Source organism: Sparus aurata, chromosome 24 (assembly GCF_900880675.1).
Source record: "Sparus aurata chromosome 24, fSpaAur1.1, whole genome shotgun sequence".
Taxonomy (NCBI): Eukaryota; Metazoa; Chordata; class Actinopteri; order Spariformes; family Sparidae; genus Sparus; species Sparus aurata.
The window spans coordinates 18,242,464-18,269,947 of NC_044210.1; the positions used below are offsets into that span (position 1 = coordinate 18,242,464).

The following is a 27,484-nucleotide window of genomic DNA, read 5'->3' on the forward strand; positions in this document are numbered from 1 at the left end:
TGTCCTGTGAAAGCCGGTAATAATCCTTTGTGAGGATACATACAGGACAGCTTTACATATTCTGTGACTCCTAACTCATGTTCTGAACTGTTGGTATATTTTTCCCCTCAGAAAGGTTTGTTGACAGCGTTTTGGACTAAAGTTCTGGCACCGGCACATCTCAACTCCTGCCTATTTGGCCGGAGCAGCTGTAGTGTTTGCGAGCTCTCTCTCGGCAGCGGAGGGCACACGTCTGGCCAACTTCACCAGTGAAAAGAGCGTCTTCATTAACATGCACGGCCAGACGCTTCCTCTGAAACGGGCCTTTGTGGCCCAGCAGATGCCCGAGCGCAAAACGAGGAAGAAGCAGAGCCCGATCAAAGGGAGGACGCAGATAGATGTATACGATCCACAGATGCAGACGGAGGCGTTTGGCATGTTGTTTTACCGTCGAGCTTCAGCCTAATGAGTGCACGAGTGTTTGGCGAGGTTTTCTAAATGAGGCTGTCTTGTTCCAAACATGTCAGGTTACATGAATGACCAGGCGGTTGATTGTTGGCTTTATCGCGATGGTCCGGCGTTAGAAAGCTTCACATCATCGACGAACAATCGACAAACAAACAAAAGAACCAGACGACAAACTACAACAAACTCTGAACTCTCTTATTCCTGAATGTCCACTAGATCCTTTTCAGTAACATAATGAGTCCAAAACACAGTGATTCATGATTAAACGGCGATTGTTTTCAATTCACTATTCTTCTATGCCCGCCCAAGATCCTGCAACAACCAACAAGTGATTTCATAGACAGGAGAACCACTTTCCTCCATCCTGAGCCACTTAACATCAGCTGAATGATGCATCATGGGATTTCGAATTGTTTTTATGGGTGTTTTCAGGCCTAACTTGGAAATCATGCACGTTTTTGTAGTTTTTGCTCTTTGAATACGCTGTTTTTCCACCTCAGCACTTGTTTTTGACTATTTAATCCACACAAAGTTTGTGTGAATAAGGAGATTAAGAACTGTGATGAGTTTTTGCTCCTGTTGCTCTCATCTGCAGGCTGATTTTAGCAGTAAAAATGTAGGCGACTGGTGAAAAATACACACTGAAACCATTTCTGTACCCCAAATGGTTCAACGACAGCTTCTGATTCACTCTGGGCTCGACTGAGATACAAGTTTTGGATAATTTTACATAAATTTTTCTGGTATGGGAGTTTGACAATGGAGAGCACTCTTGAATCCAGTTTGAAACCTAAAGTCAGCGATTTTGGCTTATTAGCGTTGTAAAGTTACGTCACGTCCATTCATTACTGAAGTTAAATAAGTAAAATCCTTTCTGAAAGTCAAACCATCATGTTTTCTTTAACCTAACCAAGTAGATTTCTTCCCTAAACCTGTTCAGTTTTTGTCTCTTGTTCTGTGGCGACCTCTACTGGCTGTAGTCATTATCACAACAGCAAAGGAGGAAGTCAAAATTGTAGTTATTTTAAGATAAAACACAATGTTTTCCTAAACCTGACAAAACTACCAGTGTTTATGATGAAGGTCGGGCTCGACTGTCGCTGGTACGTCACAGCAGTCGTGTTGTTTTGGGTGCAGCGATGTACGCTAACCGGGTCGTAGTTGGACTTGTTCGCTGGTTGATGGCGAGTAAGAAGAGTAAGAAGCCACTATTTAGAGCATGCAGTCTATATTTACATACTAGATGAATGTCAGTCAGTAATTTCAAAATGTCCAAACGTTACAGAGTTAATGTTAAATGTGCTCGTCTTGTTTCTGCTCCCGTCACATTATCAGACTGACATTCAGAGTCAGACAGTCCCATCAGTGCTGGCTGCAGTGGAGTGAGGGGAGGTGGACGCACGGGATTGGTCAGCAGTTTGAGTGACAGGCTGGATGACCTCAGCGCTGCACCCTCCACACCACCAGCACCAGCACCAGCACCACCCGGCTGCATATAAAGCCTGCTGTCCATCCTCAGCCTGCACTCCCTCCGGACGACTGCTGCCTGATCCGACACCGAGGTAAGGTCACGACTCCACTTCACTGTTTTAAAATATGGAACCAAAGGTTTAAAAATTGTGTGGATTATAGTTTATAAAAGCAGCACTGGAGTATCCTTTTAAACATTCGTGTTATTTTTTATTTCAACGAGAAATCTGAACTGATAAACAAGCAATGACAGCAAAGTATGGAAGATTTTCAATGCCAAGAATAAAGAAAAAGTTAGAAAGTGTAGAGTGAAACAAATATAATGTATCAACCTGTTTTCTTTAAAACTGACTCATATGCAATGTATTTTTTAATTTTCAACTGATGACTAATCATCTAATCCATCATCCAACAAAAGGTCAGTTCATTGTTAAACATTAGTTAAAAGTTATTTAACGGTTGGTAAACAATGACGTGCCTTTAAAATATTTAATATCCAACTGTTTTTTATAAATGATGTTTATGTATTTTTACAATTGTATAATTTACCATTTTCTTAATGATGGTTATTATATAGTGTAACCAGAGAGAGGGAAAGGTAATGGCCATCTGATTTAAAATCCATTTTCAATTTTAAAGGCAAATCAAGTATTTTTAATCAGATATGTATCTTAAAAAGTATTTTTTGCACTGTCATGCTAGTCAAACATTCATTTAATGAGCAGCAAACAATCAAGAATTTAAAAACTATTAAGTATGATATAAAAAAATATTGTCTTTAGCTTCTTTTAAATCTTTTCTTGATTTTTTTCCTCTTGATTAAAGCTTTTAAAAATGTTTGATGTTTGATTGATTGAACAGTTTGTAATAAAAACTGTAAAATATCAACGATAAAGACAACATTTTTAAAAAGTATCTTCTGTTTGAGTTCATGTTCTTATTTATCCACCTTTCCTGGTTTTATTTTGAAAAGCACTTTGGTACAGTGAGGAAAGTGTTAAATAGATTAATTGTATTATTATTATCATGGATATTACACAAATAATATTTTAATAGAATATAATACTTTGAATGGGGTGACCGGATCAAAACTCTGTTTTACTTTAAAAATATGTATTTCATCATTTGAGGCTGATTTTTTGAATTAATATCAATAACAACAAAATCCGTTTTTCTGTTTATGATTACAGCAAAAGTGAATTTAAAATACTGGATTGCTTAAAATAATCTTTAACAGTGACTTACACTTTGTCCTTCTGTGTCTGACTTACAATGCAAGTGAAAAGGATTGTCCTCCATATTTATTCTTATCTGTTGTTTTTTAATGAAAAGGTGACGAGTCGCAGATGACAATGACAGACCTGGAGACCTCGATGGCGACCATCATCGCCGTGTTCCAGAAGTATTCAGAGAGAGAAGGAGACAAACACAAACTGAAGAAGAGCGAGCTGAAGGATCTGCTGCACGACGAGCTGCCGGACCTGATGACGGTGAGACACTAAACACAAAACACAAAACAAGAAACAAGAAACAAGAAACTCAAAACAAGAAACTCAAAATGAGAAACAGGAAACAAACACAAAACAAGAAACTCAAAACAAGAAATACAAAACAAGAAACACAAAACAAGAAACAAGAAACACAAAATGAGAAACAGGAAACAAACACAAAACAAGAAACTCAAAACAAGAAATACAAAACAAGAAACAGGAAACAAACACAAAACAAGAAACAAGAAACACAAAACAAGAAACAAGAAACACGTAGAGCAGAGAAATTCCATTTTATACTATTTAATTTCATCAGTATTTTCATCTTCTGCTACTTTTTATTTCCTCTACACTTTGGAGGCAAATCTGTACTTTTTATTCAATAACTTTAGTTACCAGTTACTTTGCAGATGTCATGCTGCGTCAGAACACATTTGAAAATGTTTTTATTGTTGAACATTGGACCTGATGACTGTTTGACCTGTAGTTGTCAGTATAAACACAGTTCCGATAAAACATGACTTTTTATTTGATGCTCTGCTTCGGAACTAACTGATTCAGATCTTGTGATTGTGAGTTTTGTTTTGACTTTCTGGTGTTGAGTTGTGTCCTGAGCTGAACTCTCCTCCTCCCCCTGCAGCATGTGAAAGACCAGGCCACTCTTGACAACCTGATGGAGAGCCTGGACACCGACGGCGACGCCGAGTGTGACTTCCAGGAGTTCATGACATTCATCTCCGTGGTTACCGTCTGTTGCCACGAGTTCTTCGAGCACGAGGACGAGTAAGGAGGAGGCGAGAAGGGGGAGCTACAGTAAATTATAAAGGAGAAGAAGAAGAAGCCTAGCAACGCACAACCTGTTGGCGCCTTCCGAGCAGAGCATTGTTGGAAAATACAACAGCTCCAGCTGCTCCAACAGTTCAGTCCAGTAGTTACGTTAGCACCAATCAGATCGAGTGTTTTAAAGATGCTCTTCTTTTCTACTTGTTTCTAAACATCTAGATGTTTGTGAGATCTCCAAAAAGATTCTAGTGTGGCGACAAAACCTCTGAATCTAACTCCCTCTGTTTGGTCAGTTATGTTCTAATAAAACACGTCTTATTTTCTGTCCGTAGAACTTCTAATGTAGCTCCTGCCATCTTGTGGCACTTGTACTTCACTACATAACACAGTTTAGCTCAGACATTAGCACACATACACCCCAGAGATTAAATAGGATAATAATAATACTTTAGATTAGTAACCCAGAACAACAATGTTATGTTAAAGCGTTTTGTTAATCCTGTCGACCACTCCTGGCCAATAACCGAGACCTGGCTTTTGTTTGAATAAATAATTTGGAGGCACCATTTAAACTTCTTTGAGTCGCCTGTGTTTGATAAATCTTGTTGACCATCAAATATTGAAAGTGTCTTGTAAGTTGACCATCATTTAATTAAAACAAACATTAGTTTGGATGTAAAGGTTTCAAAATGGCTTTGAGAGTTCGGTGTCGACCAGTTGACTCGTACAGAAATTGGCCATTTTTCTCCAGCTTGGCGGAATTAAAAGTTCTGTAAATCAAAAAACATAAAAGTGTTTACTAGATATTTGTTTTGGCTGCCAAGTACAAATAAAAGTAGGCAATCATTTGTATAAGAATGAACAGCTACTAAAGTTGTACTTTTTTGAAACTGTTGTTTATATTTCAGTAGCCACATGTTATTTCCGACAGACGGCTACTTGGAGGCACGTTGGTTGAAAAATATTGAAAGTGCCCCAAAGATTTTCTGTCTTCATTTTCAAAACATTTTACTGGCTTGTAAAAGTTTCAAAAAGCTCGAGTTTCACTTTGTCTAGAATCAAGAAGCGACTGTGGATGTGAAAATTTAGGACTTCAGTTTTAAAAATCTAGTCGACTGTCATAAATGAAAATGACTTGTAGTTGATAATCATTTAATAAACGTTCTGGTGAGTAAAATTACCTCGATGGCTTGTTGAGCTTCAGCTAATCTAGAAACAACTTTGAAGTGACAATTTAGGAGTTGACCAACTTTTCAGACAACATTTTAAAAAAATCTAGTTGACGATCAGATTTGTAAGTTGGTCGTCGTTTAAAAAAAACATTTGATTGGCTGGTAAAAGTTTAAAAATGACTTGTGAGTTTAAAATAACCTGGAACAGCTGAGGAGTTGGAGACAAACTTTAATGATCAATCAAATGTTGAACGTCACTTGAAAGTTGGTCGTCGCTTAAAACACATTTAATTGGCTCGTAAAATGTTCAAAATGGCTCGTGAGTCTTCGTTATTCGTTAACTAGCAGCCACTTTGGAAGCTTAGAATAAATCTAGTTTACGATAACACAGTTTTCACGTTTGTTGTTGTTTTTGTCGCTAGCTGCCAGTCGAACCTTAATTCTGATTTAAACATGTAATTATTATCTGTTGGTAGATTTTGGATGTCGTTAGTAAGTTTGCATTTATTTGAAGTGTTACAAAAAAACACTGGGCTCGTTAAAGTGGCTGACGAGTTGTTTAGTTTGTTTAGAAACAGTTATTTGATGTATTCTCTAGCTGGCTGCTAAACAATAATCATATTAGGATTTAGTGTCCGATCAGATTCAACCTGCTAGAATAAAATCATTACTTCTTTATGTGTAACAAAGAAAACACACGATCGGTTTGAATCAGTTGGAGTTCTGAGGTTTGTTGGATGATGTGTAATGTGAAATGTGGAGCACTGGTTCGTTTGGATGTCGATGATACGAAACAAATTAAATTATCAATGTGTGACTTCTTGAGTTTGTTTCTTTGTCGACCCGGCTGAAGATCAGACGGACGGATGATTCGCTGAGAGGAAGAAAAAAAGCAACAAGTGTTCTTTAACGCATGAAAACATGAGTTGTGATTAACGTCGATGTAGTTTTCAAAAGAAAAGACACATTCTCACTAGGGCTGGGTATCACCAGGTACCTCATGATACGATACTATCACGATATTTTGCCCACGATAACGATAAAATCACGATACAGCGATTCTGCGATAATCGATATATTGCAAGAAATTTCATCCACGATACATCACGATATCTGTGTCACTGAAGAAATTCAGAATTTATTGGCTGCACTGAATCCATTTCACAGGAATTACAAAACGTTGTCAATCAATTTCACATGAATGACAGCCAAGTAAACAAAGAGTATATTGCACAGTGTCTCTTCTTAACACACACACCTCAACTATCATTAAATATTGATATGTGTGGGTTTCGGAGCTGCTTAAACCATTTTTTAAAATGTTATTTGGTTGTATACCCATGTTTGAATAAAGATAAAGTTAAGGGATGGTGGTGGTGGTGGGCCAAAAAAATGTTTTTTTACATTTTTTTTTACATTTTTAAATATCGATATTTGGCGCCAGTGTATCGATAACGTACCTCAAGACGAAATATCGCAATATATCATAGTATCGATATTTTGGCACACCCATAATTTTCACAGCATTAATTCTCCTGATTTTACAGATGTTAATGAACTCAACCGATGTAATCTTCGTTTCTGAAGTTCCTCGACTGTGACGCACCTGTTGTTGACTGTTTTTCATCAGTCAGACTCTTCACGGTTGGCTGACTGACATCAGAGATACTAGATTTACATTTTCTGCAGACTAAACATTTACACAAGTAGAAGAAGTTAAATGATTTAAAAATGCTTCTTTTGTTCTGTGTTAAGTGTCAGAAATCGACTTTATCCGTTGACTACGAGCTGTGGATGTGAGCTGGACGGGCTAATTGTTCCTCCTCCCCACTGACCTCATTAACACGACTATTAGATTCACCTGTTTGAGTTTCAGTCCTGAGGGACAGGTGAGCCTGAACGCACCACACGTCCTCAGAAAGATTAGATCCTCCTGATTCTCTTCATGCAAACCACTTCAGGATAAAACCACATCAGCAACGTACAACCAGCAAATAAGATAACAAACTAATTAACAGACAAACCAGCATGTACGAAGTGATTCAACCAAACAAGAAACTGTCCTCCTTTTAGATGTACACTTCTACACCCGTAATATATAGTTTATATCTGTTTTTAAAGCCATAAACTGAGAAAATGATGCACGTTTATGTCTTTGTTTATGTTTCTGACTGTTTTATCAGCTCAAAGTCAGTCTGAACACTAAATAAAGAACTTTAATGAGTTCTTGCTCATCGTACTCTCAGACAGGGTGATTTTGCCTGAATATTCCCTCAGAAAAACTTCTGTTAAGTGTTTATTTTCAGAGATATTGTTGTTTAATTTGAACTTAGACCATGTGAGACTGTATGAAGTGGACCTGTTGTGTTTTCCAGCTAATACAGGCCGTTACAGCTCATCTGCAGGCTGATTTTTGCAGTAAAAATGAAGGCGAGAACAGTTTCAGTGTGTTCAAACTCTCCGATCACTGACAGAATAACATTTCCAAAGAGCCCCAAAACAAAGAACAAGTTAAATCAAACTGTCGTAAAAGTGAAGGTCATGTTTTGGGATCAGTATCTGTGTTTAAAGGACTTTCTGAGCTTCATTTTGGCCTCAGAAGTGTTTCTCTTCGATGGAGGCGACGTCGGAGCTCGAAGGAAGAAAAACAGCAACATTAAAACTATTTTCTGACACTTCTCTGGTTGTTCTGAGGCATTCTGGGAAACGTAGGACACCACGAGCACAGGAAACAGCTCCTGTGGATCTACATTAATTAACAGACTGGAGGTAAAATCATTAAACAGCGTGCACACACACACAATCCTGTGAGAGTGTGTGTGTGTGTGTGTTAGCAGATGATGTAAGAGGCGTTGTCAGCTGCACACTTTCAGACATCTGCAGGCTGTTTAGCATCAGAGAGGTGGAGTCGTCCTCGTGATTGGCCGGTGGGGAACAGATCTCGACCCTGGGGACTGACACCACACCCATCTGTGAGAGTGTGTGTGTGTGTGTGTGTGTGTGTGTGTGTGTGTGTGTCTGTGTGTGTCGTCCAGCATATGCTCTGTTGTGTTTCTTCGTCTTGTTCTCAGTGGATGAAGAGCTGCCTGCTGATTCTCATAACTGGTGAGTTTTTTGGGGGGATTTCGAGTTTTGTTTTGTTTAATTTTGTAGCTGTTGTTTGATATTCTGACAGTTTAATCTTTGTCTTATTATGTTATCAGTCAATATTCTGGACAACAGTGCTTGGAGGAGTCGTGCAACGTTACCAAATCTATCTTTGCTGTGTGTGTTTGATCCATTTGCGAGCTTAGTTTGCTCGATAATCTTTTGCAGAACGTTGAGTTTGTGATATGGAGGTTTGAGCAGAAGAGATTAAAACGACTCTGCAGCTCTGAGATAGTTTTGACCTGTGCAGACACACGGTGACGCGTCCATATGGAAGAACTGGCGTCCTTTAATCATTTTCTTAAAGTTTTGCAAGAGAAATCGTCACTCTGATGCTTCACTGACAACCTGAACCAACTTAATCATGGAGCTGCTTCTTCATGTTGGTGTTTAAAGGATGAAATATGGAAGACTACAACTGCCAAAATGAAAAAGAGAGAAAGAAAGAAAAATAAATCAGTCAATATGTCATTTCTTCTATGTTGACTGACCTTTATATTAATCCCCTGCTCTTTCTCATTTGTTTTGAATTCTATTTATCTTTCTATGTATTATTATGCACTTCAAAAAGGGGAAAAGAATACAGAAATACATGTTTGAATGAAGAAATGTGTTTTAGAAATTAGAAAACATTTATTTTTTACATCACATTTGGTGCATTTAATGGCATTTCAATTTATTATAATACATATTTAATTATTTTCTTTCTTTCTTTTTTATTTTGGCACCTTAAGTCCTCCTTATGTACAGATAATTACATATATATATTTTTCCCCCATTTATCTCAAATCTTAAAACTTGATTTGATTTAAAGCCACCGATTGATTTCACAAGTTAATGTTTATGATACTGTTGTTTGATTATTGACGTTAGAGAAGCAAATTAAAACAATAATATAAATTTATGTGACATTCATAAATCAATTAATGCCTACATTTATCTGAATGTCATTATTGGTGCATTTGATGGCATAATGATTAATTTATTGTCCCTGTTTATACATTTATTTATGTATATTTGATTTTGTCATCTTTAATCCTCCTTTGTAACAATGATTATGTTTATTTTTGCGCCATTTACCTCAAATATTACAATATTTCTTAAAGGAAACAATGACTGATGGTGCATTTGAGATTTTTATGAATATTTGATAAACTTTCTGACGTTAATAATTCATTTTGTTCATTTTTGTTGCTCAGGTTGACGTCATCATGGAGGTTAACACGACTCCTGCCCCTGAAACTCCTTCGAGTGTAACTGAGGCCGTGTTGAAGGGTACGTACGTGAGCGTGATCATGGAAATATATAGATAATAAATATACAAATATATGAACAAAAATGTGAAAAATCTAAAAGGAAAATTAATAGATAGAAGAAGAAATACACAAGTGAAGAAAGTTAAACAGAAATGTCAATATTTCCTTTATTGTTTGTTTTACAGTTTTGTGTATATATTTTTTATTTCATTTATTGCAAAGAGACAGAATGTGGAACTAAATACATTTAAAACTGGTCAATTTCATAAATCAAACAGTAAATAAGGGAATTAATACACATGTGAATAAATAAAGAAGCAAGGAAATTACAACATAAATATCCATTGAGCATTTTTGGTGCATTTAACTGCAAAGTAATTTATTTATTGAGCCGTTTATTTTTTTATGATCTTGGCAGCTTCAGTCCTCCGTACAGTGAAGCTCAACTACTTCATATACAGTTAGTTTGTAACATAGCAGCTTTAATATTTTAGACATTTAATCATGTTTTTGTGTCTTTTCTTTGTCAGATAAATGTAGCAGAGTCAGAACTTCCCGTCCACTGGACAGAGTGTATTTATACGTTTGATATTCTGATATATAACTGCAGTAAAGTGTCTGCGTAGTTGGTGTTGAGCAGGGAGTGTCTTATCAGCCTGATGCCAGAGAGGATCATGGGAAGGAGTGAGTGTGACGCCTCCAGGGTCTGTCGCCGTGGAGATAAGAGCCGACACGCTGATACCCACCGGCCCTCGTCTCCACGGCGGAGCCAAGAGTAGAGTTTTATTTAGCACTGAATCACATTTCTGTTTACCGTCCAGCAGGAAACCAAACTCAAGTTTTAATTCAACGCTCAGAAATCACAGAACCACCTCATGTGACAACAGAGCCGGTCCCTGTTGAGTGCTGAAGTGTAAAAGCAGCCGTCGTCACGTCGTCTCTGCACACCGAGGCGTTTAAAATAGACGCGGGGTGTTTGAATACCTCGAATGGTTGGATTCTCAGCCAAGACAAAAACATACCAATCAGCTGCCGAGTTATAACGAGAGCTGCACTGAGCGGGTGTGGCGGCTCCGGAGAGGAAACCCTAGAAGTACTTCCTGTTTTACACTTTAAACTCCATTACTAATAAAGAGCATGAAGAGTTTTGTAGGTATATTCTGATGTTATTCTGACTTCAGGACTTTGGTTTTTTCCCTTCAGTAAAAGATGTGACTGTGTTTTATGAAGCAGGCTGACGGACATCTTGTTTTATTCCAGGTACCATCACGGACGATGGAGATTTCGCAGCCTTGATCGGAGGTGAGAACACAACTTTTTACCTGAGAGACAAACAGTGAAATCAGACAGATAACTTGATTTAAATGGAGCAGCTTCAGCCCTAAACATCAGATCTGTGGCAAATTTGTTTGTTTTGGGGTCAAACTCTGGAAAAAGAGTGCTGCAATTAAAGTTTTCTGCCTATTTGTTTTTGGTTTTTTTGTTTGTTTTTTTGTTTTTTCTTTGAGTAGTTATTAAAAAGGCTTTCAGAATGTATAGGTGAAGTGTATGCAAATTGTATGCTTTAATAAAAAGACGTTTGATAAAAGAGTGCTGCAAAACCTTTCCTCTGTTCGTTTGGCTGCAACATCCCGATATTTCAAAATAAAATGCACCGGTTTCTGCTGAGAACTTCAACCAGAACAACTCGGATCACTGCTGCAGTCAGGTCGATCAACAGGAGTGAAGATAAATCAGCTTTTTAAATCCCAGAAGTTAAAAAGTAATCTCTCGGCTCTCCTCCCGTCGGTGAGCGGCTCCAGGTGTTTATTCCTCCAGATGTTCTGGCACCAGCGTTGAATCATTTATCACTTAGAAGCGTAGAAATTCAATATTTGGCCAAAACACACAGAAGCGGAGAAACAATCCTGACTTCACAGGTTTAAACTTCAGCTGTTTTATTGTATGACTCATGAATCTGACCTTTATCCTGTAGTTTGAGCTGTTTGATCTAAAATCTATTGATTACATGTTTGAGAAATTAGGTTTTAAAGTGTTTCTCCCGTCTCCTCTGTAGGGATCGTCGGCGGCGTGCTGCTGCTGCTGATCTGTGTGATAACGGTGCTGCTGTGGTGTTTGTCCCGGCAGAAAGGCTCGTACGTCACCAACGAGACGGACGACGACGACGACGTCATGGACGACATGGACGACGAGTCCGTCGGCTCTGACACGGCGCTCCAAAGCAAAGAGGCTCTGAAGGACAAAGACGAGGAATAAAAGACCGAACAAAGAAACTGTGGAGGACTCGAGAGTTTGTAGTTCTGAGGAGACGTGAAGGGAGCCTGTTTTAATCTGAACGAAGCAAATTTGCACATTGATGCCGCCAAATATCAGAAAGACGAAGCACCGGCCGTTTTTGTTTCAGTGACATTGGATAAAAAACAAGATTCAACGCGTGTTTAACGTTAATCGTGAGAATCTGCAGCACTAAACAATCCTCGTGCAGCTTCTTGAATATCCTCACACGCTTTTTTTCTATTTTTTTGGCAGAATAACCTTTAAACCCAGAACCACTTCCTCTAAATCCACAGAGAAATGTTGTTGGACTCGTTGTTTAAAACATGGGACTCAACAAAACAAAGAGGCTTCTGGGAAAAAAAAATCACCTGAGCTCTCGGCTGCAGGTGATTTTCCAGACTGGCAGAGTTTTTCTTTTTGTTGTAGTTTTTCAGTAAATAGGCAGAAAAGAAGTGAGAGGAAATAAAAAGTGAATGATTAGCTGCAATAATTAATGCTGTTGTTGTTTTCTACAGTTAAAAATAGTGAATTTTACTGTTTTCTACTTAAAATCTACTTGTTGAGCAGTTTTTACTAACTACATTTTGCATAATAATAAAGTTTACACTTTTTAACAGAGTGTGTGTTGTTATTTATTTATCTGTGTGGTTTGACTGGAAGGTCTTCTTCATTCAAACAGCTCCATCTAGTGGTGAAGAAGAGTCACTGCGCTTCACCGGAGCTCAAAACGTTTAACACACTTTTAATAGAAAACATAAGTGGTGTAAAGTAACTAAATACATTTACTCAAGTACTCTTCTTCAGGACGAGTCTGAGGTACTTTGTCTCCATATTTCAGAGGACAATAATGTGTTTTTTCCTCCATTATTACTTTTATATTCCAGCTTTACTCATGAATGTGAAACATGAAACTCTCGGTCATAAATTCAGACTTTAATCTCTTTGATTCTTCAGCTTCTCAAAGACTGACAGCTAGAAAACAACCAGCCTGTCTGGGTCCAGCAGCACCGGTGACCTACAGGTGGTGCTGTTGGACCAGAGCGTCACCACGACCAGCAGAAGTGTTCAACAATCAATACAGTGATGATCAATAACTCTGAACAGGGAAGGAAGTTAAACAGGAGGAAATAAAGAGGAAGACTTTCATAACTTCAGCTTTTTATCTCATAATTATGACTATTTGTCTAAAAATAATGACTTTCTTTATTATATTATGACTTTATCTCATAATGTGTAATTTTTTATCTCATAATTATGACTTTTTATATCGTTATTATGACTTATCTTGTATTAATAAAGCTAAATGTTCCTTTATTCTTCTTCTAACTCTCAGAAACTGGCGTCAACACATAAAGAGAGACAAGAGAATAAATAAACAAATTAAAAGTAATTAGATCTCAGATGCAGTTTCGTGTAATTCTGTTTGTTGTACGAACATCAACCTGCTCATGTTACCTCATTAAGTACACACACACACACACACACACACACACACACACACACACACAGCCCGAGTGGCAGGGTAGATATAATGTGTCTGTGTGTTTATCGGGGTAATAAAAAACCTACAAATTAAAACAGTGTGACGCTCGTTAATGAACTGCCTTTAAACCAAACACACACACACACACACACAACACACACAACACACACACACACACACAGACACACACACACACACACACACACACACACAGACACACACACACACAAAGACACAGCTGAGTGGGCAGAAAAGGAACACGAGACGAAACAAAGACAAGAAGTTTTCAAACAGCTGTTTCCTTCAATTAAATGAACAACAAAGTGTTTTTTTCAGTCCAACCACTCGACATCCTCACTTCTTCTTGATTTATTGATCGTCTGTCCTCGTTAGTCGTTGATTAGAGCTGATGTGGTGGTTGTGTTTCCAGTTTAGCTCAGGGTGCTTCTCCTGAACCTCCCCACATCTCCTCGCCCGCCTGCCAGAGAAGCGCTCTGATCACAGTGTGGCTGATTTCTTCTCACTTGTTCAGCCAAAACAAACAGCGAGGTGTCTGCGGCAGCTCAGGTGTCTGCTGATGAACCCGATGTGGTGTTCTGGTGGTTCTGAGAGCTGGTCTGCTCGTAAAAAGCTGCAGATAACAATCACACATGAAACAGAGAGGGTGATTTACAACCACGGCCTGGTGCTGTACGTTCAGTCATGACAGTGACAGAGTACTAAACATTCAAACTCATCTGTCTAAAAGCCTAATGTGGACTTTCTACATCAACATTTACATTTTTTAACTCATAATCTTAACTTTTAAATCACAATTCTGACATTTTAACTTGTAGTTTTTACTCTAAACTGATCATTCTGAAGGTTGAACTCATAATTTTGACTTTAATCTCATTATTCTGATGTTTTTACTCATAATTCTGACATTTAACTCATGATTTTGACATTTTAATTCATAATTGGAATTTTAAACTCAGAATTTTGACATTTTAACTCATAATTTTGACTTTAAACTCTTAATTCTGACATTTTAACTCATAATTTTGACTTTAAACTCATAATTCTGACATTTTAACTCATAATCTTAACTTTCAACTCATAATTCTGACATTTTAACTCATAATCTTAACTTTCAACTCACAATTCTGATGTTTTAACACATAATTTTGACTTTAAACTCATAATTGTGACATTTTAATTAATAATTTTGATGCTTTAACTCATAATTTTGACTTTAAACTAATAATTCTGACATTTGAACTCATAATTGTAACTTTTAATTCATAATTATGACATTTTAACTAATAATTGTAACTTTTAACTAACAATTCTGACACAACTAACAATTCTGACATTTTAACTAATAATTCTGACATCTAACCTCATATTTTTGACATTAAACTCATAACTTTGACATTTTAACTCATAATTTTGACATTTTGTCCCATAATTTCAATGTATAACCCCATCATTCTGACCTTTACCTTTGAGATCATAATGAGTACATTTTAAGTCATAATATAACTAATCCTCATCCATTATGGTTAAAGCCTTCTCCTCCAGTCAAATATAACTCTCCTCTCCACCAGGGGGCCTTCTGAAGACGCCTGAGCCGGACAACACGCAGTGAACGCGGCTGTACACCTGGCGCTGCTCCGCCGCCTCAGTCCGCAGGTGAGTCCGCAGGCCATCAGTGGAGACTTTAACAGCCTCGTCTTTCACCTGCAACGATGACGTAAGGGAAGCCGGTGATTAGCCGCCAGATACGTCAGCGTCGCCGCCATGTTGGTCCGGGTAAGACTCGCCTGTAAACAGTAGAAGCACGTGGAGGAGCTGCGGGTTGTCTGGATAAAAAGCACCATAATGCAAAGTAACTAAAGTCATCAAATGAATGTAGTTTAGTAAAAAGTACAATATTTACCTCCAAATGTTGTAGAAAGTGGAAGTGGAAGTTTAAAGTAGCAGAACATTGAAACAAGTACCTCAAAGTTGTGCCTGAGTAAATGTACCGACATCAGATTTGTAAATGGTCATGAAGGGTGTGAAAACTCAAATCTGAGCGTAACTAGTAACTCAAGGAGTCAAATAAATGTAGTAAAAAGTATATTTGCCTTGAGAACGTTGGATAAAATGGAAATACTTGAGTGTTTGTCACCAAGCAGCTGCTGAAGTGCTGATGTTTGTTTTCACCAGAACCTCTCTGAGCTGACTCAGAACTGTGATGGTTGATTAACTCTCGGCTTTACGAGGCTGCGTGTGAGACAACATCCCCGTTAAGTAAATCAGCTGCGAACCGAGCAGGTGAGGACATAAAACAGAGGAGTTCAAAGCGAAGATTTGGACCTCGTCAGGTTTTTTCCCACTTCGTCTGAGTCCATTAAGGCTCAGACTGTCGAGGAACGATGGGCCTCGGAGCTCCGCCAGAGTGGGAAATTTCATTTGTGACTCACACAATAAATTTGAACGCCGAGCTGAGTTAACGGTATTCTCAATAACAACAGCGCTGCGGCGGCCAAGGAAACAATGAGACGAAAGAAAATCAAAGAGATAAAATACACTGTGAATTTCCCAGAGGAGCCGAGTAATTTCTCGACATTAGCGCCGTCTTTTCCAGAGCACCGGCGGTTTGGCAGAGTCCAGTTTCCCACCGGACTGTCCCGCAAGGCCATTACCGGAATGTGAAATTATATCTATTTAAACAAGTAATTTATTTAAGCTGAGTCCAGAGAGAATGTCGGTCGGCTCATTCTCTGTTTTCCATCATTTCTCAGCTTTTGTCATGCTTGTAGAAATGTGCCGTTTCTCTTGTTCCTCTAAAATAAATATGACAAAGTCTGTCAAGGAAAGAAACTTAGAAAATATAGAGTTAATTAATGTGATTAACTAACATCCAGGTTGGCACAAATGTTATACAATTATCAATTTTGATCTTTTTTCCAGATGTTAAAGACCTTGAAGTAACTTATATCTTACATTAGGGACTGAATATTGTTAAATCAGGGTCCTGGAAAGTCCTGGAAAAGTATCGACCAGCAAAAAAACAAGCAAATTATTTGAAAGCGAAGAGAGAGATGTCGTCCCAAACCTCCGATTTTATTCTGAAGGGGTGATTGGGTTCATGGGAAGCTGACGTCACATCGCTCATAAGTGTGTGTGTGTGGTGGGTGTGTGTGTGTGTAGCGGTGATGTTAATCAACCCCAGATGAGCGAAGAGGCCAGACGAGCCGAGTCACTGTGTGTGTGTGTGTGTGTGTGTGTGTGTGTGTGTGTGTGCAGTAATAACAGTCTGGGCTGGTGGAGTTCGACCCAAGAGCCGGCCCCCCAAAACCCGAGCCCAAGACACACACACACACACACACACACACACACACACAAAGACACACACTCGCTCTGAAGTCATCACCTGAGAATGTGGGGACACGGAGGCCGGAGCGGCACCTTTGCGTGCGAATGGATCTCGTATGTTTGTCAGTTGTGGAAAGTAACTTAGAATATTTGAGTACTGTCCTGAGGTACAAACTTCATGGATCTTTGCTTGAGTATTTTCCATTTTTTGCTATCATCTACTTTTACTCCATTACAATTATCTGACAAGAATGTTCTAACAAGAAATATTTTGACAAGCGTTCGGGTGAGGTTGGTTTGGACTACTTATTGGATCAAACGAATATTGTGAGGTTGCAGGTTCCCTGACAAATTAACAAAAATGTTGAAAAACGCAATGTTGAAGGAAGAGAAAAAGAATCATCTGGATCAGCACCAAGGTTAATCTGGTCTACTCTGGCCCGAGACCCATCCTCTATTAAAGTTCAATGGAAATCTCTTTATTCAACAAACCAATGACCATCCAAGAAACCAGCAAACCAACCAGCACCAAACCAAACAACCAACCTACAAACCAACAACAAACCAACCGACCAACAAACCAAACGACCAACCTACAAACCCAATCAACAACGAATCAAACGACCAACCTACAAACCAAACGACCAACAAACGAACCAGCACCAAACCAAACGACCAACCCACAAACCAACCAACAACAAACCAAACGACCAACCAACAAACCAACAACAAACCAACCGACCAACCTACAAACCAACCAACCAAAAAACCAACCAGCACCAAATCAAACGACCAACAAACCAACCAGCACCAAACCAAACAACCAACAAACCAACCAGCACCAAACCAAACGACCAACCTACAAACCAACAACAAACCAACCGACCAACAAACCAAACGACCAGCCTACAAACCCAATCAACAACGAATCAAACGACCAACCTACAAACCCAATCAACAACGAATCAAACGACCAACCTACAAACCAAACGACCAACAAACGAACCAGCACCAAACCAAACGACCAACCCACAAACCAACCAACCAACAAACCAACCAACAACAAACCAAACGACCAACCAACAAACCAACAACAAACCAACCGACCAACAAACCAAACGACCAACCTACAAACCCAATCAACAACGAATTAAACAACCAACCTACAAACCCAATCAACAACGAATCAAACGACCAACCTACAAACCAAACGACCAACAAACCAACCAGCACCAAACCAAACGACCAACCTACAAACCAACCAACCAAAAAACCAACCAGCACCAAACCAAACGACCAACAAACCAACCAGCACCAAACCAAACGACCAACAAACCAACCAGCACTAAACCAAACAACCAACAAACCAACCAGCACTAAACCAAACGACCAACAAACCAACCAACAACAAACCAAACGACCAACAAATAAACCAATCAACAAACATACAAACGTACGCGGGTGAGAACGTAACCTCCTCTGCGAAAGTAAAACACATTTAGGTGCAGCTCCAAAGGCCTATAATGGTAAAGAAGCCCTGTTCGTTATTCCAGGGTTGGGTTGGCTAAACAGTTGCATTGTGTGGAAATAAACACGAAGAGTCAATATTGAGATCATTAGAAATAATCGCGGTCATGTCCATACCTGTTTAACAAGTCGGTAACACAATTATTGTGTCTGACGTAGTTAGAATTAATGTTTATTCGTAACATAGCTTTGTTTAAAACCTGTGTAATCATTTGACCATCTGTGTTTTCCAACCTCAGTGAGTGAACCTGGTGAGTCATAAATTATCAAAACCAAAAGGAATGACGACCAAAACTACCAAAATAATGGAGATTTCCATGTTGGATGAGTCACAGTTTCCCACAACCGAAAACCATGAAGTTCACCAGCTCAAATAAAACATTTTTATGGACCTCGTACCTGCTGGTTGGTCACCACGCCAACATTAATTGTGCGCTGACAGGAGCAAAACTGTAAAAACTGATGTCAGTTTGTTGTGTCTCACTTAATTATGTCCAACTCTGACAGAGACAAAAGAGCAAAGGTTGGTTCAAATTGAATTTCTGGTCGCTTTTGGATTGGATTAAAAGATTTCTTGTGCCCTGAAGGCTGAACAGCACCTCACACTGTTTTTTTTCTTCCCTCTGGAGCCATGAAACACTTTCATTTCATCGCTTACCAAAAACACCAGTTTCATTTTCCAGACGGTTTTTATGTTGGCCGGGAATGAGTCATCAAAACTTCAGGGTCTGGAAAGGATCGCCGCTGACGAAAACATTTCCCAGCATGCTCGGTTAGTCACATAGCAGGATGATGGATTGAAGGCTCTTCCAAATAAATACATGAAAACAAATCTCCACTTCCCAGGTCGGCAATGAGGTTTTTATTCAACCCTTATTTATCCAGAGGAGGCTCGCTCTTTCTCAACAATGCCGTGATTTAGCTTCATGAAGCTGCTCACATTATCGTTTAGCAGCTGCCCAGTGCGACCACAGCCTTCTGCTGTCAGCTACTGGGAGCTGCCCAGTGAGCGACCGCAGCCGGCTGCTGCACCGAGCTAATTGGAAGTTAAGTGTCTTTTTCGAGGACTCAACTGAGATTCAGTTCACCCATCAAAATGTGTTTCCTCTCTCACCATCGGTGGTTTGGAGGAGAGGTTTTAAGGTATCTGTCTCAGATTTTCACACTGCCTTATGGGGTTGGGCAAGTCCCCAGCTGAAAGCAGTATCCAGCACACATAATGTACTTTTAAGTATCACCTGGAAGCTCGTTCTCACTCCCACACTCAGCAGCCTGGTCAAGTTGGAAGCCTGATGGGTGATGCACCAGACTTTCCCTCCAGAAACCAGGGTTCTCGTCCTGTTTATGACCAAGAAGCAAGAGTGATTTGATGTCTATCATCTTACTGTACATGAATAACGTAACGTGACATGACTTATGTAAGTTAAGTTACGAGACTGAACGTAGTTATTTTCTCCCAAAGAATAAGATGTTCCTAAACTTAACCAAACCACGACCATTTGACCACGTTTATAATGGTACAAAGGTCATAATATGGAGGCCAAGGAGGTTATGTTTTCACATATATCTAGTTTTCGGTTGGTTGGTTGGTTGGTTGGTCAGCAGGATTATAATAATAAAAATCTGGATCAAGCAGATTTAAATATGGTTCTTGTGATACTGGATCAGGCTTGATTGAATTAAAGGGAACTGTTGGCCCTGGTGAAGGTGTACGCTCTGCTGACTGTCATTCTAGTCTTAAAGTCTAACTGGACGTTGCATATTTCGTACTATTGTTAACCTGAGTCATTGCACAACTTGTTCTGGCATTTATATTCTGTGTTTGTGAACAAAACATTTCTGTCCACTGCACCATAAAAACACATTTAAACCCACTGGTGAAACAAAGTAAACTATGCTTTAGCGCCTTGAGACATACTCAACAGTGCAGTGTAAAGGCTCAGATAATACCTTAGATTTGTAGTTGAGTAGATGTACTTAGTTACATTCCACCACCGCAGCAGACAGACCTCTAAAGTGACTCCCAGCTGTGATATTGATGAGCAGTGAAGTGCGTGGGATGTCTGATATCCGAGGAATGAAGTGGGAGAAGAAAATATGCAGCTCTCATCATATTCCTCATAAATTAGCTTAGTTTTTTGGCTGGAGAACAGAAGGCAGAGTTAATCTGTCAGGCGTCAGTGTGTGAACACTTGTCTTTAAGCAAACAGAGCTGAGATAACCTCTGGACGTTTGATGTTCAGTGTTTACATGACATGGTAAGTGATGGGTTTCTCTTTAGGTTTCCAAGTTGTGATTTTTTCTCTTTTTAAGGTATCTGCAGAATCTCAAACATGGCATCATAAATTCCAGATGTGCATCGAGTGCTGCGATCGCCGTCAGGTCAAAGTAAGCAGCAGTTTTCTCACACACTGCAACGCTGTTTTGCTGTGAAGCTCCAGAAACATTTCGTGGACCACAAAACTTAATATATACTTTTGCCTGGTGCCCTGCATTCGTTTCAAAGCTCTTAAACTTTCATCAGGCCCCTCCGATGTGTTTTATTAGCAGTACAAATCACAATTAGTCAGAAGTAAAATTCGAGGAAGAGCAAGCTGAAGTTGTGCTGGGGAATTCACAAAGTTTTACAGTTTTATAACCACTTACAGTTACAGTTCTTGCTTTGTGTAACAAATTAAGTAATAAAAACTCAAATTCTTGCATGTTAAAAGTGGAAAAAGTCCTGGTCACATTTCCATTTTATTCCTCAAACCCAAACTGAAGCTATGACAGGCATCAAGCACGAGGCAGCATATCAACCACAGTGAATGTTTTTGCGACCATGTCGTCAGCTCTGTTTAAACGCATCTTTAACAAACAATAGAAATGTTATAAAGCAGGAAACAGATGTGTTTCATGAGCCGAGCGCATGATTTCTGTGTTCAATTCCAACATCAATACTTTCTGGGTATTTTTAATGATAAATAACAGTTTACTCAGCTGCATATTTGTGTTGCTGTAGTTACTGAAACCTCAGTGTTTGTACTTCATCATGTCTTGTGGACAAGCTCAAGCTGAGGATTCATGTGGGCCGTAATGAGCCGAGGCCTTTTGTTTTCCTTTCTGCTGATGTTGTGGAGAATAAATTAAAGTATAGTCAACAACATGGCTCCATTTCCCCATTAGTTACTATCATTTCATATACATATTGGATTTATTTATACTTCAGAGTTGCAGATTTTTGTTGTGTTTGGTGTTGATTCTCAGTGGGATTAGCACTAAAAGGACCCCGTGGACTTTGGTGAGTCACATTTAACTTTGTGTACATATCCTCTGACCACCGTTATAGAAGACACGTTGGTGAAACTGTTGACAGTGCACCTCCAAGCTCAGTTATTTGTTCCATGAATTTGACTTTGGTGCAACAAAGTCCTCCAAATTAAACACTGAATGACACATATATAAGCATTTTCTTATAATCTCAGATCTTAAACCGCTGTGGTTAAAGTTTGGTCAGATTTAGGCACAAAACAACGTGGTTAGGTCTACGGAACCGCTGGTTTGAGTTAAAAAATTACTACTTTGTTCAGGTTTTTGGACCTTCGTCATCATGGTTACAATAATAAGCATGTGGTTAAGGTGGCTGTCATTGGAAACAGGAAACAAATAGCAGACACATGTTAAAGTCCAACATTTTGAAGAGGGAGAGTGATAGAAACTGTGTTTTCCTGCTTTAAATTGACATCCCTATGATCATTCCTGGCTTTGGACAGTAGCCATGCTGCTAGCATTAGCTCTGTTGCTACCACTAGCTAACGTTATCACCCAGAAAACAAATAAAATATGTAGATCTAAATCTCTGAGATCCTCCCTACCCCACCGCCTATCAGTAGCTTTTGTTGGTTGCATTCTCTACACTTCGCTAACTCATAGTGTAGTGTGGTTATTGCAGTTAAATGCACTTCTGATTAAACTGTTCATGGGCTGTAGTTTACCCGGTAAACACACCGATCCCTTCAACCTCTTTCCGAGTCGGTTGCTGCTCTTCTTGGGGTCACTCGTACACCAAAGAGGTAGCTGTGTTTACCGGGGAAACTATAGCTCACAATCTGCTGTATCAGCTGAAACATTTTGTGGATTGGTGAGGAAAAGATCAAACTATTTATGTTAAAATAACTAACTTTCTCCCTCTTTATTCTGCTGCGCTAGAGATAGAGGTTATTACAACACCAAACTCTGATGGGCTGTAGTCTTCCCAGTAAACACACCGACCTCTTCACCCTCCTTCCTGCTGCTCCTCTTTATCCCAGAGACGGTGCAGATGCGACAGCTGAAGAAGTCGGTGTGTTTACCAGGGAAACACAGACACAACCCACTAACACCAGACAGCCACTGAACACACAGTTAGGAAACAGCACTTTGTTCCCTTCTTTTCCTTCTCCCATTGAAAAATGATAGATGCAAGCCAATCAGAGGAAAAGTAGTGCAGGTAATCAAGTGGGATCCATTAATGCATCTGTGCAACAGCTTGAAAACTCTGGTCCACACCTGCTAATCAACTTCATGTTAGCATAGTATTCGTAAGCATGTAGGCATGCTGACATTAGCGTTAGCCAGCTGAAAAAAGTACATATTTGCAAAACATCCCATCAGTGACAAAGACTTCATCTTCAGATTCCTCTAACGAAACAAATTAACTTAAATCGTCTGCGGAGCAGCTGAAGATCATAGGAGGAGGGAGCTTTATTTATTTAAACTCCTGATTTGTGATCTCTCTGCACGTTGCCGCTGACAGGACGGCAGAAAAATGCTCCCACTTCAAACAGAGCTGGAGGAGGCTGCGTGGGCCGCTGAGCCGCCGGCAAATCGTTTGTCTTCTGGCGGCTTTAACCTCGACGTGTAGAGTCAAACCGAGCGATGTCGAGGATCAAGACGAGGCTGCGGACAAACGAGGAGTGTTAGTCCGACCTGAGACGTCCACCAGCTGAAAAATGCAACACCTGCTTCAACCAAAGACAGTAAAAATGAAACGATACTGAAGCATCTCTGCTCAAGCTCACCTAACACAGCTGTGATCCTGAAACACATGTGCCTTTAATTTTCAATGACTTCAGCTCAATTCTTAACTCGTGAAAACAAGTTTCTTACTTTTAACCAAATATCTTCAACTGCCAACCTGTAAGCATTTCCTAGAAACATGGCCAACATCGTCTTTTTCTTTCTTTTTTTTTAGCATTTTAAGTTTGTTTTTTTCACATAATCTCTGATTGAAGTATTGTTAACTGTTTTGAGTTTTTACAAGGGGAAACAGTTGGTTGAAAATGCTAGGACTTTCAAAATAAAAGCCATTCAGTGAAGTCTGCAACAATACGTCCTATACTACGTGCGGCTAGACTTTCAAAATAAAGCTAATTGAAAACAGCTCACATATTCTGACTTTTGGACTAATATAAGGTTTGGGAAAAGATCGTGATTTGAGTTAAAGTAACTGCGTTAAGTGTCATAAAGTGAAAAACACAAGTCATGTGTCTCTCTTATTCTATGAGTGTAAGAGGAAGTATTTTTGTGATCATCAGGATTCATCTTCTAGGAAACATACAGCAAATTTACATGGAATCGGGCCTGAATTCATGAGAATAATGTGCCTTTAACCAACTATTAATAAACAGAGGACATTTCCATGCCTTCAACACAGGACATGCTTTATTTAAAAAGATATTGCACAATGATTTGAATATCCTATGATGATGCTTTGCATGTGACACACATCAAAGGTACATCCAAATTCACGTGCAGCTGCCTGATAACTCTTCCCCCCCCAAAAAACAAATTGCTAACAAGCTCGCTGCGCACCACAAGAGCCGGTTTTAACGAGCGGTAATGTTCAGCTGCGGGAGAGAGTGTGTGGTATAAATAGGAGCAGAGGTTTCCAGAGGCTGTCGGGTTAAAGTACAGGCTGCGATGTTCAGGTCAGAGGTCCAGACGGTTTCATGACAGGGAGACGGCTGGCAGGACTTCAGTCGGTGTGTCGTCGTCGTGGGAGGGCGAACGCACAACACGTGTCTTTGTTCAGACTCAGACGAGCAAAGAACTGAAGCTGCAAAAATCAAAAATTAATAAATAAATAAATGGCTGAATTTATCGATAAATGTGTCATTAAGTGCACCAAAAATGATATTATTAAGAAACTTAAATAAATAATTAAAAGAACAGAATAATCCCCGTCTCCAGCTGCTGCAGCTCTGTTTTCCTGTGAGGCTCCAGAACTGTTCTGTGGACTCCGACCTCACCTGACCTCCCACCAACACGGAGGGAGGAGAGGATGACTGGACTTTCACTTTTGGGTGAACTGCTCCTCGTGCTGTCTAAACAAAGACGTTCTTTCATAGAGCGTTTACACAAGGAGGTCTTGAAAATAATAAAGCACACTTATGTAGATTAAAGAAAGTGACTAATGCATTTTGGATGAAACTTTGTTCCCGTCAGCAGAGTCCGGCTCCGATAACAAAAACGTTGCATCTATTTTAATTCCTGATCTTTTTAGATGTTATTAACATGCCCCGTTATTTAATCCCGCTGCTATTCTTTATGGATTAAGGAACCTTTTCGTGCAGCTGTCAACTTCTGCAGCTTAATCCTGCAAACAATGACTAACAGAAAGGTCATGAAACCCTCGCAGAGTGACTCATCGGCTCGCAGGTATCGGACGCAGGCCGGCGAAAGGAGCAATCAGGCGTCATCGTCAGAGAATGTTCTCCACTTGGATGAGTTTTTTTATTATCTGAAAAACAAAGAAGGTGGAAAATAGGTGATTTTATTCCAGAAATGTGGGATAATCTCATTTTGCCGGAGGAAAATGAGGTTTTAGGGATGCGTTCAGAGCGACTTGAACCCTACGTGAAAAATAAAACAGACACAGACGAAAATCCAAAATGTAATCTGTTGGAAATTCAATAAAGTTCTGTTCAATCCCTCTCGCTTCGCTCACTGTTTCCCACCAGTGAACCTCGCGGAGTTTCCAGTGGTAAACACATGGTGAAAGCATCTTATAAAGAACAATAAAACCGCAGTAAATAAACCATAAAGACGCAAATAAAACGCGCCACAAACCGCCGGAAGATACGGACACAACTTCCACACTGCAGCTGATAAGAATGCACAGAGGCCTCGTAAAGGTGGAGGAAGCTGCATCGTTTACGGTGCGAATTAATCCGACTAACTGCAGAAAACACAGCGAATGAGAGTGTGTTTCTTTAATTCTTCTGTTTGAAGGTCAAACCGGGGCAGGAAAGAGTTGGTTTCCTCATCTGGGTCAGTGATTAACCCCCAAAACTGAGATAAAACAGAAAAACAGGAAGAGCAACATGTCTGTGTTGCAACCGTTCACAGTCGTTTGCTGCTAAATCACATTATTTGTTGATCGCTTCAGTTCAAACTCCGCATGGAGGTAAAAGATCAAATGCTCCTGTGAAGGTTTAGAGAGTTTTTCAGCTCTCGTTAGAGAAACAAACATGCTCGTCGAGCCAAAACCACCCGAGGAATTCTCTTAATTCCTGGATATTTTAAAGACGGAAGAAAGCGTTAATTAACAAGCAGCGTTCTTCAAGAACCTCCTCTGTTCAGATTCAACTGCCCGGGAATTTAATGGACTGACATTTTTAACGTACTATTGACACGTGGTTTCAGAAAGAAGGGTTTGTTTGTGAGCTTATTAGAAAACTAACAAACAAACCATTCTTTGTGGCGTTGCAGCATTTAAATGACGTTTAAAAAAAAAAAAATACTAATTGGGTTTAGATGCCTTGTCCAATTGCATCCATTGAGGTTAGAGTCTTGTTCCACTTAAAGGATCAGTTCACCCAAATCACACACAAGAAAAATGGAAATTCTTACTTGGAAAACAGACGACTTCCTGCTCAGGACGTCATATCCACTGCCGTCCACTCGGTCTCCACACACCTTAATTACATGCAAAGTAACCCGACTAATTCCAGTAAATACGGTAAATAAGAGTTTCTTTCCTAATGCCGCACCTGAATCCATGGAAGTTACAGGTTATCAGACCTTTACATGGATCAAAATATGTCAGGTGGTCTCAGAAAACAGGGAAAGAATCAGCACCTCAAGACAAGAAGACAACCCAGGCACAGAAATATAGGAAAATATAACAGACGATGGTGTGAATATTGAAAAGCCTTCATTATAGTGGCTAAATCATTCAACTTTGGGGATTTTTACAGTGATTTTAGTGAACTATTCCTTTAAATAACATCCTACAGAATACTTGAGGACGAACAGTAAAGATATAACATGAAGAATAAACGTTCCAATTACACACTTCAGGTTTATGTAAAACTGATAACTGTAATGTGTCTCTGCTGCACCTGTGAAACTGTCACTTTTAAACTCCAGATGTTGCAACGATGCTTTTTACTTTTCAGAAGAAAACGAGGGATCAAAAACACCAAAACAGTTTCAAGTCCAAAGGGAAAAGCTCCCAAATTCCTGTCATGAAAAGCATTTTTATTCCTCGCGTCCACAGTTTGATATAAACCAACCTCTAACCCTCTAACTCGCAATCCAAACTCACCAACATCTGCCACCAATTTACCAGAACCGCCTGTCCCGGATACGACTATTAACCAGAGCTGCAGCCTGCCATGTCTCCTCCGGCTGCCTTCACCACTAACCAGGGCTGAAGGATGAGCCGCAGGTCCGAGCGCTTCCAGACCGGCCTGACATGGAAAATAACATGACTGCAGCAGGCCTGTAATTTCCAGAGGCTGCGACCTTTAATCATATCTTGATCTACATCCTTTGCCCCTGCGTCTGTCGGTGGCCCGATGCTAATTTGAGACCTTTTATGTCTGAAAGTTTCGACCCGATCGCTGCCCCGTGTTTGGATCATATTTTGGAGACGTGTCAAAGCGACGAGAACGTCCAGACGGAAGGTTGTCAACCGTCCGTGAAACCAGAAAACAGTCGCATATTTTTATATCAGCAGCCTGTAAATATGAGGTTTGATGAGTAGGCGTTGAACATTTAATTCAAAGTGTTGATCAACTGCCGATATTCTTCTGTTTTCTGGCTGACCATCAGTTGTTTGAG

General features: G+C 39.6%; 2 protein-coding genes and 1 long non-coding RNA gene across 3 annotated transcripts; 2 read left to right on the forward strand and 1 right to left on the reverse strand.

The window, feature by feature from the left end:
• The first annotated feature begins 1,856 nt into the window (after window positions 1–1,856).
• s100b (S100 calcium binding protein, beta (neural)) lies at window positions 1,857–6,179 on the forward strand. The gene is made up of 3 exons (XM_030409852.1): window positions 1,857–2,009; window positions 3,250–3,407; window positions 4,048–6,179. The coding sequence occupies exons 2-3, from the start codon at window positions 3,264–3,266 to the stop codon at window positions 4,192–4,194; spliced, it is 291 nt and encodes a 96-aa protein (XP_030265712.1). The 5' UTR covers window positions 1,857–2,009; window positions 3,250–3,263; the 3' UTR covers window positions 4,195–6,179.
• Window positions 6,180–8,321: 2,142 nt separating this feature from the next.
• LOC115577057 (small cell adhesion glycoprotein homolog) lies at window positions 8,322–12,660 on the forward strand. Its single transcript, XM_030409851.1, has 4 exons — window positions 8,322–8,467; window positions 9,709–9,784; window positions 11,026–11,067; window positions 11,822–12,660. Exons 2-4 carry the CDS (start codon window positions 9,721–9,723, stop codon window positions 12,019–12,021), a joined length of 306 nt encoding a protein of 101 aa, XP_030265711.1. The 5' UTR covers window positions 8,322–8,467; window positions 9,709–9,720; the 3' UTR covers window positions 12,022–12,660.
• A 1,145-nt stretch (window positions 12,661–13,805) lies between these two features.
• On the reverse strand, window positions 13,806–15,198 carry LOC115577077 (uncharacterized). The gene is made up of 2 exons (XR_003983026.1): window positions 15,010–15,198; window positions 13,806–14,156 (listed from the first exon to the last, which is right to left on the reverse strand). It is a non-coding gene; the product is annotated as an uncharacterized LOC115577077 (long non-coding RNA).
• Between the last annotated feature and the right edge of the window lie 12,286 nt (window positions 15,199–27,484).

Excerpts from the sequence above, each read along its gene's own strand:
- s100b (XM_030409852.1), top strand. The coding sequence starts at position 3,264 with ATGACAATGACAGACCTGGAGACCTCGATGGCGACCATCATCGCCGTG. Across the intron at positions 3,408-4,047 it reads AGCTGCCGGACCTGATGACG|CATGTGAAAGACCAGGCCAC; the intron begins GTGAGACACTAA and ends CTCCCCCTGCAG.
- LOC115577057 (XM_030409851.1), top strand. The coding sequence starts at position 9,721 with ATGGAGGTTAACACGACTCCTGCCCCTGAAACTCCTTCGAGTGTAACT. Across the intron at positions 9,785-11,025 it reads AACTGAGGCCGTGTTGAAGG|GTACCATCACGGACGATGGA; the intron begins GTACGTACGTGA and ends GTTTTATTCCAG. Across the intron at positions 11,068-11,821 it reads TTTCGCAGCCTTGATCGGAG|GGATCGTCGGCGGCGTGCTG; the intron begins GTGAGAACACAA and ends TCTCCTCTGTAG.